General features: G+C 43.0%; 1 protein-coding gene across 1 annotated transcript in view; it reads left to right on the top strand.

Moving 5' to 3' along the window:
* Positions 1–9638, top strand: part of LOC121285481 (phosphatidylinositol 4-phosphate 3-kinase C2 domain-containing subunit beta-like) — a 247697-nt gene extending 238059 nt beyond the window's left edge. Inside the window, exons 34-35 of the mRNA XM_041201950.1 lie at positions 5311–5495; positions 7007–9638. Coding sequence (XP_041057884.1) covers positions 5311–5469 — 159 coding nt within the window. The 3' untranslated portion in view covers positions 5470–5495; positions 7007–9638. The remainder of the gene's footprint in view (positions 1–5310; positions 5496–7006) is intronic.
* Positions 9639–17183: the final 7545 nt, after the last annotated feature.

The raw sequence follows: 17183 nt of genomic DNA, 5'->3' as shown, positions 1-17183 counted from the left end.
TCACATCCCACTCCGCTCTGCCTGGGACCTGCTGTGGACGACTGGGCACCACTCCCCCAGCACCTCTGCTTCCTGGGCTACACCTCTCAGCACCCCTGCTCTCTAGTGAGCCTTTCAGCAGCAAACGCGGGAGAGAAACTTATTCCTTTGACCAGAATTTTGAAAACGGGCTCTGGGAACTGTATAGAGGGGCTTTGCAGGCCGCATCCAGCCCTGGAGCTGTACATTAGATAAGCCTGATTTTGAACCTTGTGCATTGACTCAGTGCTGTGGTGAAATTTGTCACAGCTGTCAAAATGTGAGCAGAGTTTCAGAGCAGATTGTTCGATGTGGGTTGGCATAAAGCCTCCTCAATTAGATGGCAGCTCTTAATAAAAATATTTCTTTTTTCAGCTTTGTAGTTACAGAGCATCAACCAAGCAGGGAAAAGCCTCCAGGAACAGCTACGTAATTGTAATAACATTGAGTTAACATTAGCATAGTGGATGTTTGCGCTCTACTTAATACCATCTTTACTTGTTATGGCTTGTAGAACTGCCCTGGCTTTACAGTTCCACAATGTCCCAGCATGCAGAGAAGATGGTGCAGCAGTGGTCACTCAAAACTTTAGTTTCACAGTGAGGTGTAGAAAGCTAACTGTTCAATCACATGATACTTCATGAGAGGGAACTTTTGCCTAATATAACTGAAGACATGGTAACCTCCTTTATTGTGGGCATATGATCACTGTTCAAATATGTGTTGTCTACCATTATCAAAAATTTAAACAATGGGGTAATTTTCTTTTAGTTCTGTATCCCAGTGATCAAGCCCCACTGACAGCAAACTCAGGGCAGAGAATTAGGCGATCGATGCTGTGGGTCTATCTCTGTGTCATGCTGATTTTGAGCCTGGCTTCTTGACTGGGAGCATGGGATTGTGAAATAACTCCTACTGGCCCAACTAGAACCAGATCGGGGCAATGGCTTATTGGACAAAAAAAAAACTAGCTGGAAAATCTTTAAATTATGAGATTACCAGCTGGGTTAAAGTGTTTAGTGCTGGCAGGAAGCCCATGTTAAAATACAAACTTATGTCACCCCTGAGTGAAGAGAAACGGGAGAGTCAGCATGATGTTAGGAGTAGCTTAAAACTGTACTTAGCTAAAGAAATCTGCAGCCATCAATGTTTAGAAAATAAAAAATCCTTTTGGACAGTTCCAAAATTTGCAAATTTCAGATTACAATGTTTCGCTTTGAAGATACCATTTTGGAGCAACTCATAAGATGCAGATCGTCTGTTAGGTTTTCGCAAACTCCCTGGTGTATAACTATCTTTAATACAATTTAATACCCCACTTCTAGACAGTTACTTTATACACAATGAATCTCAAAGCCCTTAGAGTTCATTAGCAAATCAACCATAACTTGTATTTATATAGTGTCTTTAATGTAATAAATCATCCCAAGGTGCTTCAGTGCCATCACCTATGACACTGAGATATATGAGATATTAGAGAGATGACCAAAAGCTTTGTTTAAGGTGTAGGTTTTGAGGGGCGTCTTAAAGGAAGAACACAAGGTAAAGAAGTGAAGATGTTTAGGGAGGGGATTCCAGGGCTTAGATCTCAGGCAGCACAATGGCAGACCAATTAAAATTGGGAATATGCAAGAGGCTAGAATTGGAGGACCATAGGGATTTCTAAATGTAGTAAGGCTTCAAGAGGTTACGATGATAGAGAGCAATAAGTCCCTGGAGAGATTTGAAAACCAGAATGAGAATTTTAAAATCAAGGTGCTGTTTAACTAGGAGCCAGTGTAGGCCAGCAAGCACAGTGAACAATGGGTGAACGGCATTTGGTGCGAGTTATGACACAGACAGCAGAGTTTTGAATAGGTGGTAACAAAGGCATAGATGAGGGTATCAGAAGCAGAAGACCTGAGGCAGGGGCCAATAGCTCGAAGGAACTCGTATCAGGACTGCAAATGGTTGATCCTGATTCTCAGCAATACTTCCAGCTCAATTCATTTAGTCATGAGGAGAGATTGGATAGGCTGGGGTTATTTTCCCTGGAGCAGAGGAGATTGAGGTGTATAAAATTATGAGGGGCATAGATAGGGTAGACAGGAAGGAATTTTTCCACTTGGTGGAGGGATCAATAACCAGGGGACATAGATTTAAGGTAAGGGGCAGGAGGTTTAGAGGGGATGTGAGGGAGAATTTTTTCACCCAGAGGGTGGTGGGAATCTGGAACTCACTGCCTGAAAGGGTGGTAGAGGCAGAAACCCTCATAACATTTAAGAAGTATTTGGATGTGCACTTTCGATGCCATGACATACAAGGCTATGGGCCTAGTGCTGGAAAATGGGATTAGAATAGTTAGGTACTTGTTTGACCGGCACAGACTCGATGGGGCAAAGGGTCTTTTTCTGTGCTGTAGATCTCTATGACTCATCACCTGGTGACCCCAAGTCTACACAAGCATGCTGATTCCAACACTGCTCAACCATAGTACAGAGTGTGCCTTCAAGGTCCAGCATTACAGTATCACAATTAAACTTAAACATCAAAATCAATTCAAGTCTTGGTTGTAACAGGAAATGCCAGCTTGCTACAGCTGTTTCCAGCACTCAACTTTAAGTTTCCATTTATTGCACCTGGAGGAATCAATCTAACATCTGGTTATAATAAACCTAATGACCATGCATAAACTAGTCTGTCGAAACAGCATGCATCGTGTTCCAAGCTGAGCACTCCAGTTTATTTGCTAAACCTTCCATTTTTTATTTTAAGCATCTGTAGTCAAGCTACAAGTAAACATTTTAGTTATAATTTTGATCATCGTTTTCAATAAATGTATATTAAAAGTTGGTGCCTTGGTACAATATTTAACCACTTTAAAAGCAGCAACAATTCTTCTTAAGGGAAGGAAACCAATTATCCCACTTAATAATAATTGTTACTTGATTATAATCTATCCAGCTGTTTACAATTAGTTATAAAAGTACAGTTTTTGATTGTTATTTTTGTTACTTTCACTCCTATCTCTTAGAGTTTTCCCAAAACAACATCACCATCCAGAAGGAAAGACTCCAAGCCGTTTATGCCAATTCTGAGAGACATTGGGTTGAATCTTCCGGTCAGCGAGCAAGAGGCAGGGCCCACTCGCCGACGAGTAAAATGACACAGGGTGACGTCGGGCGTGTGTCCCGACATCACCCTGCATCATTTAGGTTTTCAGTTTGGAGGGCGTGCAGCCAAATTGGCTGCGTGCCCACCAAACTTCAAAGGCCTATTAAGCCCATTAAAAAAGTAATTAAACTGATTAGTGGACCTACCCGTCCAACCTTAAGGTTGGCGGGCAGATGAAGAGCCCAGGCGACCTTCAGAAAAACCATGAAACTTCATCCACAGGCAGGATGAGGTTTCATGAGGGTATTAAAATTTGTATGAAACGTCTAAATAAAGGAAATTGACATGTCCCAGCTCATGTTACAGTGGGGGGACATGTCAGGAATATTTTTTTCTGCCTTAGATGAACTTTTGAATTTTGTGCCGATCTCCCTGAGGTAGCACTTTGCCTCAGGGAGATCTGTGCGCTCTTCTGTGTGCATGCGCGAAAGAGCACACTCCCAGCTCAGGGAATCACCCCCCCACCCCCCGCCTGCACAGGGAGCGCACACGCTTCTGGGCGGACGTCACGTTGGGTGGGCCTTAATTGGCCCGCCCACATAAAATGGCACCGAACCCACTCGCTCCCGCACAACCCCCGTGACAGGACTTTGTTCTAAGTTGATAGTCATTCTCAGAACTGGGACAAAGGCCATAGCTTGAACCTATAAGCTGACTGCTGGGAGGGGAGGCCCTCCAGCCTTCTGGGCAAAGACCAGGCCTTTGCTTATTCCTTCCTCATAGCTACATGGCTGAGATAGGGAATCTCACTCTGTACCGAGTACAACCAGCAAGAGTTTGAACATGCTGCTATTCCATGCCGCCTCTGCAAAGCTGTTATTCTTGCTTTTCAGTAACCACACTCGTGTTGCATGTCTCCATTTTGGCCTAGCCCAGTAAGTTAGTCATAGAAATCTAATAATAAAAATCTCATGATCGCATAACAGGGAAACTCAATTAAGTCAGAAGTGAAATGTTGATGCCTGTGGTCATTTTAACATTGAGCAATGTAGTAAATTGGGTGAAATTCAGCTACCTGCCCGTTACCTACCATGGCCGGGATTTTCCGGCCCTTTCACAGGTGGGACCCACTGCAGGTGAGGTGGCGCCCCTGCCATAAGTCCATTGACTTGCAGTGGGACCAGAAGTGACGGGCGGGTGCAGAAAATCATGCCGCATGTCTGATTTCCCTTTCCAGTGAAGTCAGTAGAGGAGAGTAGGTGTATCAGGCAAGGCGCCTAATGTCTGGTCAATTTAATATTGTCCATTTTACACCAAGATTAAAATTACTTCCTATACGGGGACCATACTCAAGTAGAAAATGCTCATTGGTTAAAATAATGTAACAATGACAACTTGCATTTATATAGCACCTTTACTGTAGGGAACCATCCCAAGGCACTTCAGAAAAGTGTAATTGGACAAAAATTAAAATGGAGCCAAAGAATCTACAACATCATGGCTAAATCTTTCCTATGGCGGGCTGGGCAGGAGCAGGTGGGGGCAGGCGTGGAGCTATGTGCTGCCACTTTATGTGGGCGGGCTAATTAAGGCCCGCCCAGCGTAACACATGGCCAGCGCTATGTGTGCGGGCAGGGGGAGGAGGGAGAGTCGGGGCCTGCACTATTCTGCACATGCATGGGAAAGCGTGGCAACCTCCGAGACACGGAGCTGCCTCGGGGAGATTAAGTTGATAATAAAACTTTTTAATAAAGGAGGAAAAAAATGATTTAAAAGTCCCAACATGTGACAGTGTTATATGAGCTGGGACAAGTTTGTGAATTTTGCAAAATGTAATTATTTTATAAAACCTTCAGGAAACCTCATTCCCGCCTGTGGATGAGGTCTCCTGAAAAACGCGAAGGTCACTTGGGCTCCTCAACCTTAAGGTTGGATGGGCAGCGTTGTTAACAACTTTAATTGGATTCTTAACAGCCGTAATGGGCTGTTGACAGTTCAGCGGGAATGCAGCTGCCTCCGGCATACGCCCGCCGAACAAAATATCTAAATGACGCGCGATGACATCAGGACGCACGCCTGATATCATCGTGCTTCGGTGTGTTGGGCCTGCCCCCCGCATGTCAACGGCAATATTCTGGCCCATAAGATTAGGACATTAAGACTATAATTTCACATCATCTTGTGGTTTAATATTTGCAGCTGGAGTACCTTGGGATATCGAGCAGTGATCTATCAAGTCGTGTCATCCAGCTGGGTGTGTGGTGCAGGCAGTCACTCCTGGGAGCAGTAAACATTCCTCTGAGAAGTGTAAAGCTGGATGAGGAGAAGTGGTACAGATTGGGAAATTCCTTAGTCTGACTGGATATCGATTGAAATAGGATAAGGCAAGCTATCACCATTCAATTACTGAACCTCCTCTACCAAAAACGTGAGATAGTCATTCTTCACATTCATCATCTTGTAGCCCTTTGGCATTTTCTGAAGTATATTTTCTAGAAGGTTTAAAGGTGTAAGTAGCAGTGTATCAGCTGTATAGCAGTGCGTACATCTTAGGTTTTCCCCTGTGGTTAATTTTGCATGAAGATGAGCATTAAGCTCCTATTAATTGCCAATGTTTAAATAAAATACTGTGAGTACTGAAACATATCCTGATTTCAAGGCAGCCCCTTGGCACTGACAAGAGGTAAAGAAGTCACAAACTGTCCCCCTATACAAACCACTAAAAGCATTAAAGTACAAGGGTGAAATAACTGAAACTGCTTAGTTGAAATCTAGATAATAAAATGTAGGTGCATGCTTGGGACCTCTGTGATTACTGCAGTGAACTGTATGGTGTTGTTTTAAATTATTTGCAGGGAGATGTAATTTTGACTTCGTGCGATAGTGTAAAATTGGTGACAGTGAGTCCGCAGCCAGTATTACACCTCTCCCGATTTTCCAATCTCTTCCAAATTTTATTTCCATTTCAGTTCAATGTCAATAACCAACAGAGAGGTTAAACAGCTGCCAATTCATTCTTGCCCATTTTACACTATCGCACAAAGTCAAAACCTTGAGGTGGGAAGAGGGTTGATGTTAAATTTTTTGTTAAGTGGTGGATTTTGAAGAGTGGAATCTTCCCGTCTTTGAAAATATTGAAAATACTCTTACATCAGGAACAAATTTTAGTCACGTCCCCAATGGTTTGTGAGTCCCTCTCTACCCCCTCCCCGCACCCCCTGTGTTCCGGGGCCATTTAGATGGCCTGCAGCTTTGGCATGCCAGCAGCCCCACTGGGAGAGCTGGGTGCTGCTCAGGCAGCAAGGAGAACAGGAGGGTGCCTCAGAATGGAGGTATCCTCAAGGGGCATGTATTAAAATCAAAACTGATGATGGCCGAATCCAGTAGCCATTTGGCGCAGTGGGGAAACCCCTCCAGAGGAATCATTTGGTCCCTGAGTGCTGTCCCATGACCCCGCAATTGGGGCATGAAACCTTTAGCTCCGATGGCCCCCAGCCTGCTACTGGGAGGCCACTTCCACGAGCTGCCAGTTACAACATTCTGTAGGAAACCACTCAGACACTGAGATAATCCTGGCAGAATTCCCTCCAGACTCAACAGACTCTTAATTAGTAATTACCGGCTATCTGCTACTTCCATTGTTCATTCACCTCTGGCAAGATCGCCTAGAGACAAGAACACACTTATCCGATGCCAGAATCTGCACGTTTTCTTCCATTCCTGCCGTCAAACCCACTTCCAGGGCACCGGGCAGACTCCATCCTATAGGTCACTCACCACTGTGATTTTGAATCTGGATCAATGAGGTTATTACATAATGGATGGTGTTTTTTGAACTAGCACCTGTGAATTATAAACAGAGACTAAGAGATATGTATTTTCATCTTGTTCTCAGATGATGGTGCGAGCTGCTTTGCCTTCTCCCAAGTCAAACTACTCTTCCAAGACCATGTCTCAAGCGTGTGCAAGGAGATGAAGAGGAGGGCATATAAAAAGATTTGCATTTATATGGTGCCTTTCATGACCTCAGGATGTCCTAAAGTGCTTTACAGACAATGAAGTGCTTTCAAAGTGCGGTCAGTGTTGTGATGTAGGAAACACGGCAAGCAATTTGACCTGATCATACCTGATCCATGACCTGTGAAGATGCCAATCTGCTTTGGTGCCAGAGTACCCTAGAGCCACCTCCACAATGATGAAGCAGAGAGCTACATCTCAAAAATGGGGAGGTGGAGACGACGATTGAATTGGAGCCATCAAATTGCTTGGAGTTGCATATTGGTGCATCAACACGTCGTACTACCAGACAATGAGGCTGTGGTAGACTGAAAAGCTGCAGGCTACATAGAGATCCTCTCGGATACAGGAAAGAAGCCGCTTCCAAGAGTTCAGTTCTAGCAGAGTCCCATGAGATCTCATTTTATAACTAACACCAATAAAGCTTCACATAAAATAGAGCAAGCCAACTTGCCTCACCTTCAGATACACAGGTCTGTCTTGTTGGAACTAGTCAGCAATTAACGAAAGTTGAATGTCTATTTGTTCCCAATGTTAATCAGGAAAACATGCAGAACCATGGAACATGCAGTTCCTTTTCTTCCTGTTGAACATCCTTAAGGAGTAAGAAATCTAATTGTCTTTCTCAGTTTTGCCATCACTTCACTTCAATACTGCATTGAAAAGTACTAACATATGCTTTCTTAATTTGTCTATATTTGCAGAAAGTTTCTAACAGCAGATCAGTCTCTAAATAGCAGCACTGTAACAGTGCTTTTTATTAGATCAAGTCTGTCTTAGTATTATTTACCTGAGCGTGTATATCTATTATTTTTACATTTAGCCTCTTTTTTTGTTTCACTCATTTTTCTCAGTGCACCTAATCACTGCCTTAAGCCTGATCCTCTTGGATCTGATCTCAGTCAGACAACTAGTCCAAACTCAGTTCCACCCTGACACTTTACCACCCAGTTCTGCGCGGACATTTTATCACCCAGTTCTGCTCGGACATTTTACGACTTAGTTCCGCCCGGACACTTTACAATCAAGTTCACATTTTATTACCTAGTTCTGCATGGACATTTTACGATTGAGTTCTGCCCTGACATCTTACGGCCAAGCTCTGCTGTGCAAGTTGAGGTTTTTTTTCTGAAATCATTTTAAATTTAACGGGCTGAATTTTCCCAGGGCTCTGGAGGCTGTCTTTCGAGGTGTAGGCATGAGGAAATTAGGAACACAGGTCAGTTACTTGATGTGTTCCCACCTCCGAGCGCTTTTCCTGGAAGCAGACCAGCAGCTTTGACGGCATCCCACCCAGCCGAAGCAAGATCTAATTAAGGAGGGTAACAAGCCACTTATCTGCAATTTTCCAGACCATAAAACATTTTTCTGAAGGTGCACTGACTCTCCATTGTATCAGGAGCCCAAAAAATGGGTCAGAGGATGGCATCACAGTGAGAGTTCTAAGCTGCAGCCTGAGGGTTTTAATTTATTTGCTGGCAGTAGTTCACAAGATGGATCTATCCTCAGGCAGCAGGCATGCCCTTGCAGCCACTTCATGGAGACTGATGTTTCCTCTAATGCTTTACCCCTGCTGCAATGGCAGCCACTTCCCTCCTGCTGAAGAACCCTTCCATGGTGCTGCTGCCACTCCTGCTGATGGCCAGGCACTGCTCACTGTGAAGATAGCTGGCAGCTATACCCATGGGCTGTGGTGATGGCACCACAAGCTGGAGGCTGGTCACCCTCCCTAATTGGATAGGGCTCCTGTTGGCGGTTTCTTCTGAATTTCCAACCTAGAATTTATCTTAAAGTCTTGTTTGCAACCCACCCGGGAACATTCAGCCCATTGAATCTGGTTTGCAAGTGGTTCCTGCCAGCTGTAAAAATGCTTTCAGTTAATATATATATCTTACAAATCTCCTCAGTTTAGTTTGAAGGGTTCCAGTGTGACAGTACTTTTACATTTTTGATTATCAGGTTCGATTTCTCTGGCAAATGCTAGCGGAACAAACACTGGTAGTTACCCAAGAAGCCCCTGTGGTGTAGCAATTGGTCAATAGTCACATGGTCAACTAACTACATTCTCTTGAAGGTACATAGCACTCCACTTTACCACAAGTGCCATGTCTGGTACTGGGCAGTGAGTAGGGGTGTCTAAGAAGGTGAGAATTGGTGCGGCTATGGCAGGAGCCTCTCCATGATTTATTGGGTATTGAGTTATTACTTATATTAGCTGCTCCATACAGTCGTCATTGCATCCCATCCCCAATCCAGACTAGCAGAGAAAGGTATTCAACAGAAATAAAGCGACTCTTCCCAGTAACCATTGGGGGATGATTCAGCCCTATTGCAGGGGATGGAGATGTGGGGATTGAGGCGCTTGCTTTACCTTCAGGCACACAGATCTTGTTCGAACTGGTTAGCCATTAACAGCACTAGGCATTTACTTTTATATTAGCATGACTGTTAATTGTACAGCAATGTAAAATAGTATCTAATCATTTTTAACTGCACTAATATTTATTTTACTTGATCTCTGAGGGTCGTAAATAAACCACAAAAGAAACTTCTGGAGTTGTGAACTGTATTTTGATATAATATGTGAAAATGGTATGTAAAGATCAGAAACAAAGAGCTTCCACATGATGACAGACTTCTAAGCATACCAAACATACACAAACAGAGTCGCTGGAGCAAGACTTAAACCATTGGAGCTTAATAGTGGGACGATACGATAACCTAAGAAAGAAGCATTGAGCAGTGGTTACGATATGGTTTAAAAATCTTTATAACTGACAAAAATACATGCATCACATAATTTAAAACTACTGTCAAATATATGTTTTGGACATGGCTCCTGATTCGTGAATCCTCACTTACTGTGATTGGAACTGTGAGCCATCAGTGATATTGGTAAATGGAAGGCAGGTTCTGCTTAACAGGGAAAGGAAAATCACAAGACAAGTTCCAAACATATGTATGAAACAGACAGGTTTTAAAAGACCAGCTGCTCTACACCTCATGATGACTGCCACATCATGGCCACTCTTCCAGCACTCCTTGTAGCAGTGTAATCTCCTGGGAGAGGCAGAAAAAACCTTCACCTGCTCTTGCTCACCTTTTAGTGGCCATCTTCAGAGATGAATTGGTGGAAGCTTAGGATCTGGTTGCTCTTTGCCCGTTAGACAGGAAGACGTTAAGAATGAAAAAAACTGGAAGCACACTGCAGTGCATTCTGTTTTCCATCAGGGAAAAGAAGTGGTGGTGGGGAGGAGGAGGGACAGGTGTGACTGGGGATGATCCTAGTCTGTGTTTACAACAATTGTATGAACAAGAACCAGATTAGCACTTGCATCATGTAAACTAGATGCCAAGGAAGATCACTGCTTCTGTCCAACTACCTTGATAAGTACACATGGCAGATAGTCACAATCAAGAAACACATCCATGTCATTTGAATCCCTTTTCGTCAAGGACTGATCTACATGAATCCCTCTATGGCACAGTTGAACACTACTTTCTCCATAACATATTCCATTAATGTTCCCTCCTTCCTGAGTTTCAGCAAGATGCCAATTACATTCACACCATTACTAATTCAGCAAGCTGTCATATCAATGTAATACTTGTCAGATAATGAGACTGATTAACCTGGATTAATGTCTGTGTTTGAACTGCTGAAGTATGGATACCTTGATCATCTTACATCTGCGAAACACATAGAAGAGTGAAGTACCATGTAAAATATTGTGGCTTTTTCACCAAGGCAGTTTATGAATTATGCTGACAGTTCTCTTATTGAAAATTCGAGCATGACATTATTTTTCTTCCCTAACCACATGCTTGTAATTGCCAATGTACAATTAGCTTCATTCTAAAAAAATCCCTGATGTATCAACCAATGGGAACACTGGAGAAAATATAATGCTTTAGTAAAATTTACTGGTTCAATATTTGCCCAAGTAATTGCAAATACCTTTTAAATTTGACATTCTTGGTAGATAGGAGTTTATCTGGTGAAATGAGGTAATGAATTTCTGTTAAATTCTTTCTTGAATATTTTGCATTAACTTCCAATTGGTAGTATGAATACATTAGTAAGGGGTCCATTGTATGTCACCTTTTAGTAAGGACTCTTCGTCAATTGGGCAAACAAATGTTTCCAAAAATAATGCAAATCTAATTTTAAGAGCCAATAAATGAGACAAATGTTTACATTTTTCTTCCAAATTTCTACAAATTTATTTTGTAGGAGCTTTGTTGCCAGCTTGCTTTAATCTGTGTGATTTTATGCCAGATTATATTGAAAGATTTTAAAAATTGTAGCACCATCGTTTGTCTCTAAGACAGGGATGCAATGAACACAAACACTTCCTATTTGACCAATAAAATGAGGAATTCCTGAGAAACATTTGTTTCTTAATTATATTCATTGTTACTTCCTTTGCTCAGGAGTATTCTTTTTCCTGCAGATCACTTAAGGTTAAACATACATCTTCCTTTCTGAAAATTCTTTCACTCCTTCAAGGATCAATGATAAATTAGCTTTAATGGTACTAATTATGATGAATATATATATATCTGTTTGATACTTAATTTAGTATCATGAATTATTACATATGAGGAAATGTCTCCAATATTTTAACCATTCTACTTTTCCTATTCAGAAATGTTTTAATAACAGTAAAGAAGGGCATCAAAACAATCCACAAGCCACTTACAAAGCAACTCAACTTGATAGCGAGTATACATTTCAGGGTCTTTCTAACTCTAACTACTTACCTTGCTGGATCTTATCCAGCTGCACATCTCAAGAACTATGTAAACCAGATACCAATAAGAACAAGTCAAAGTAATGAAAAGTGATGGCAAAGGAATCCAGGTGGAAAAGAAGCTGATCCAAGGAGGAAAGTGACAAAAGTATAAATGAAGAGAAACAGAAAAAAGAGCAACCAAAAAAAGATGTCAGATTTAAACAATGACTGCATCACACAGCCACCTTAACCCATTATTTATTTAAGTCCATTTTCATGATTGACGAATTATGCCAAAATGCTCCAAATTCCTTCTTAAATGCTTCCCTCAACTTGGCAATATAATTGTGAAAATCCACACCATGAAACTGAATATAATTTAGCTCTAACTAGACATAAATTAGCCACCTCCTAGAAGCCTCTGAATAATGGAAGAAGTAGACTCGTCAGTTAAGGGTGCTTAAGAATAAAGTGTTTGATTTGTTAATTATCAATCAACAATTGGACATTTCCTTTGATGGATAAGAACACTCAAAATATTTTACTTCTGTACCTACTCGAACCTATTGCTACTATGTCTTTTATTCCCCTCTCCACCTCTCTCAGACCCTGTGTCTTGCTTCATCATCCTCCTGTCATCTATCATGTCACGTTTTATTCTTCTTGCAGCTCTTAAGCCATCTCCAATTTCCCTACCCTCTCCAAAACCCTACAACTTCTTAACCCATTCTAAATTTGTGCCCATCTTTCCCACACTCCATGTTTGAATCACCCCTGCCACAGCAATTAAATGGCTCTAACCAAAGTCACAAATAGCATTCTCTCTAATTTTGACAATGGTGCATTTTCATTCCATATCCTGCTCGACCTCTCTGCACTTTGATACCATTGACCATATGATCTTCCTCCAATGCCTTTCCTCCACTGTCTCGCTCAGTGACATTGCCATTCCTTGTTTTCCCTCTTATCTATCAGAATGTAGCTAGTACATCTCCAGCAGTGGCTTTCCTTATCACTTCATATCTGTTACCTCTGGACTTCTTGGAGGATCTGTCCTTCACCTGCTTCTTTCTCATTTGCATGCTGTCCCTTGGTGACATCATCGGAGACATGGATGCACATTTATACTCACAACAGCATCTCTACTTCTCCGCCATATCTCTTTTCTCTCTATTGCACTGTGTGTCCAATATCCAGTCTTGGATGAGCCACAATTTCCTCCAGTTAAACAACAATCATCTCCCAACAATCATCCCTTGCCACAAACTCCTCAACCTCAACATAGATTCTAACCTCCATTCAAGTCATTGTCTCTGGTTGAACCAGACCATTTGCATCTCAGCGTTCTATTTAACCCAGAAATGAGCTTCCATCCTCTTATGCTCCATCACAAAGACCTCCTACTTCCATCTCCATAAAATTACCCACCTCAACCCCTGCTTCAGCCCATCTGCTACTAAAAGCCTCACCCACGCCTTTGTCAGCTCAAGATTCAACTATTCCAATGCTTTCCTAACCAAGCATCCATTTTCCATGCTCTAGAAGCTTCAGCCCAACCAACCATGGGAAATTAGGGATAACCAATAAATGCTGGTGTTGCCAGTGATGCACCCCATCCCATGAACAAATATAAAATAATTCTAAATGGATGAAAAGAGGACACTGAGGCAGTAGCCACAACCTAGAAGAGCAGACGAAAAGAGGACCCAGAGACAGTAACTATCACCTAGAAGAACTTTCCAATCCAGTCAAGTCTGTGGCTCTGTAGCAGAGCTGCCACATTGAGGGAAATCAAAGTGTTCCATCACAGGAACATAGTTAAGTGATTGGTTAATGAATATTTGGCTCACTTAACTTTAAAATGCATGTCATTTATTAGTAATTGGAATGTTTTATTGTAGGAAAGTTTACAAACAGCAGTAAAGGTTGTTGGGGGTAGCCGTGTTTATTAATTATAAATTAATTAAGACGACATTAATAATAAAAATAGCAGGATAGGTAATGTGTTGTGGCTGCAGAATGTGGGATCCTGGACACCTGAGTAATCCAGGGAAAACACATCTGCATTAACTGTCTGCAGCTTGAGGAGCTTTGGTTCAAAGACACTGAGCTGGAGGATGAGCTGCAAATACTATGATGCATCAGATAGGGGCAAAATTACCTGGACACTTTGTATCGAGAGACAGTCACACCCCTTAGGATAGGGTTTTCTGATTTGGTCACTGGTCGGGGATTGGAGGGTGTGACTGCGAATGAGGCAGGTATGGGGACCCAGAATGTAGAAATGGAGGAGCCTCAGCCTTTGCAACTGTCCCACAGGTTCAAGGTTCTTGCAGCCTGTATGGATGAAAGTAGTGGCTGCAGGGTGGATGAGCAAATTAACTATGACACCATGGTACAGGAAGCTATTCAAGTGGGGGAAGTTAATAGGAATGTAGTGGTAGTTAGGAAGTGTATAGTCAGAGGGATAGACACAGTTCTATGCAGCTGAGAGCGGGAGTCCAGATGGCTATGTTGTCTGCCCCGTGCCAGGGTTGGTGCATTTGCTCTGGGCTGGAGCGGACTTGCAGTGGGAGTGGGAGGATCCAGTGGTCATGGTCCACCTAGGTACCAATGATATGGGTAGAATATGAAAGAGGTTCTGCTGAGGGAGTATATGCAGATAGAGGATAAAGCTAATAATCTCTGGATTACTATCTGGCCACAAGCAAATTGGTGTAGGGTAAATCAGATTAGAGAGTTAAATGCGTGGCCCAAAGATTGGTGTGGAAGAAGTGCGTTCCAATTCATGGGGCACTGCCACCAGTACTGGGGAAAGTGGGAGCTGTACCACCGGGATGCTTTACACAAGAACCATGCTGGGACCAGTGTTCTGGTGAGTGGTATAACTAGGGCAGTACAGAGGGGTTTAAACTAAATAGTGGGAGCATGGAATCAAGTTTGGAAAGATGTGATAAATTAAGTGGAGAAGACAAGGCAAAAGACCAAGGTAGTCATAAGGGAAATGTCAATCAAAGCATGGCAGGAAGGGGCAGAGTGTACAAATCTAACAGTGCATCAGCAGATAAGGCTGGAAGTTACAATATAAGTAAAAAGACAAAACTAAAGGCTCATATCATGTAGCATTCATTACAAGACAGATGAATTGACAAACACAAATAGAAATAAATATGTATGATCTGATAGCCATTACAGAGACATGGCTTAGGATGACAAAGACTGGGATCTGAATATTCAAGCGTACATCACATTTCGAAAGGGCAGGAAACTAGGAAAAAATGGAGGGGTAGCAGCAGAAGAAATACATTCAACCACAATCTGTAACCTCATGGCCCAGTGATATACAGAGCTAAGTGATCCCACAACCAAAGGATCAGATCTAAGCTCTGCCGTCCTGCCACATCCAGCCATGAATGGTGGTGGACAATTAAACAACTCACTGGAGAAGGAGGCTCCATAAATATCACCATCCTCAATGATAAGGGAGCCCAGCACATCAGTGCAAAAAATGAAGCTGAAGCATTTGCTACAATCTTCAGCCAGAAGTGTCGAGTGGACAATCCATCTTGGCCTCCTCTGGAGGTCCCCAGCATCACAGATGCCAGTCTGCTGCCAATTCGATTCACTCCATGTCATATCAAGAAACATCTGAAGGCACTAGATACTGCAAAGGCTATGGGTCCTGGCAATATTCTGGCAATAGGACTGAAGACATGTGCTCTAGAATTTGCCGTGCCTCTAGCCAAGCTGTGCCAGTACAGCTACAAAACTGGCATCTACCCAGCTATGTGGAAAATTGTCCAGATATGTCCTGTACACAAAAAGGAAGACAAGTCCAATCCGACCAATTACTGTCCCATTAGTCTACCCTCGATCTCAGTAGAATAATGGAAAGGGTCATCAACAGTGCTATCAAGCTGCACCTGCTTAGAAATAACCTGCTCGCTGAAGCTCAGTTTGCGTTCCGCCAGGATCACTCAGCTCCTCACCTCATTACAGCCTTGGTTCAAACATGGACAAAAGAGCTGAACTCCCAAGGTGAGGTGAGAGTGAATCCCTTGACATCAAGGCAGCATTTGACCGAATGTGGCATCAAGGAGCCCTAGCAAAACTGCAGTCAATGGGAATCAGGGGAAAAACTGTCCACTGGTTGGAGTCATACTGAGCACAAAGTAAGATGGTTGTGGTTGTTGGGGGTTAGTCATCTCAGTTCCATGGCATCAATGCAGGAGTTCTTCAGGATAGTGTCTTAGGCCCAACCATCTTCAACTGCTTCATCAATGACCTTCCTTCCATCACAAGGTCAGGAGTGGACATGTTCGCCAATGATTGCACAATGTGCAGCACCATTCATTACTCCTCAGGTACTGAAGTAGTCCATGTCCAAATGCAGCAAGACTGGACAATATCCAGGCTTGGGCTGACAAGTGGCAAGCAACATTCGCGCCACACAAATGCCAGGCAATGACCATCTCCAACAAGAGAGAATCTAACCATCATCACTTGACATTTAATGGCATTACCATCGCTGAAATCACCACTATCAACATCCTGGGGATTACCATTGACCAGAAACTGAATTGGACTAGCTGTATAAATACTAAGGCTAAAAGTGCAGGTCAGAGGCTAGGAATCCTGCGGCAAGTAACTCACCTCCTGACTCCCCAAAGCCTGTCCACCATCTACAAGGCACAAGTCAGGAGTATAATGGAATGCTTTCCACTTGCCTAGATGAGGGCAGGTCCCACAACACTTAAGAAGCTCGACACCATTCAGAACAAAGCAGTCCACTTGATTGCACTCCATCTTAAACATTCACTCCCTCCACCAATGATGCACAATAGCAGCAGTGTGTACCATCTACAAGATGCACTGCAACACCTCAACAAGGCTCTTTAGGGCAGACTCGTCAGATTTGCACTAAGTGCGGTAGTGATTGTGAAAAAAGACATTTTACGCACCGGCTGCAATGGCAGTTTTCAAACCGTATTGTCCGCTTCCCGCCTCATAAATTATGCAATTGCAGGAAACACACCAAGTGCTGGCACCCGGCCTCAGAGTTGCCCACCACACCGCTACCTTGCCACTTCCTCACACAGGGCGCCATATTTAAACTGCAGCCATGTGCACAGCTCTCAATGCTTGCAGCCCAGGATTGCTCCGGTAAGACATGGTCCAAAAAGCCAAGAAGAGTGGGACAACATTTGGATGCAGTGGAGGCCCATTGCAATGTCCTCTACCCTACTCTGGCCACAGGAGGCCCATCAGTCTCACCACTCCAGCTTGGGAAATGGTGGCAGAGGTGGTCAGTGTCAACGC

This window comes from Carcharodon carcharias, chromosome 13 (genome assembly GCF_017639515.1).
Source record: "Carcharodon carcharias isolate sCarCar2 chromosome 13, sCarCar2.pri, whole genome shotgun sequence".
NCBI classification, from domain to species: Eukaryota; Metazoa; Chordata; class Chondrichthyes; order Lamniformes; family Lamnidae; genus Carcharodon; species Carcharodon carcharias.
Note: the sequence above shows the minus strand (reverse complement) of the source record. Positions and strands in the feature narration are given on the sequence as shown.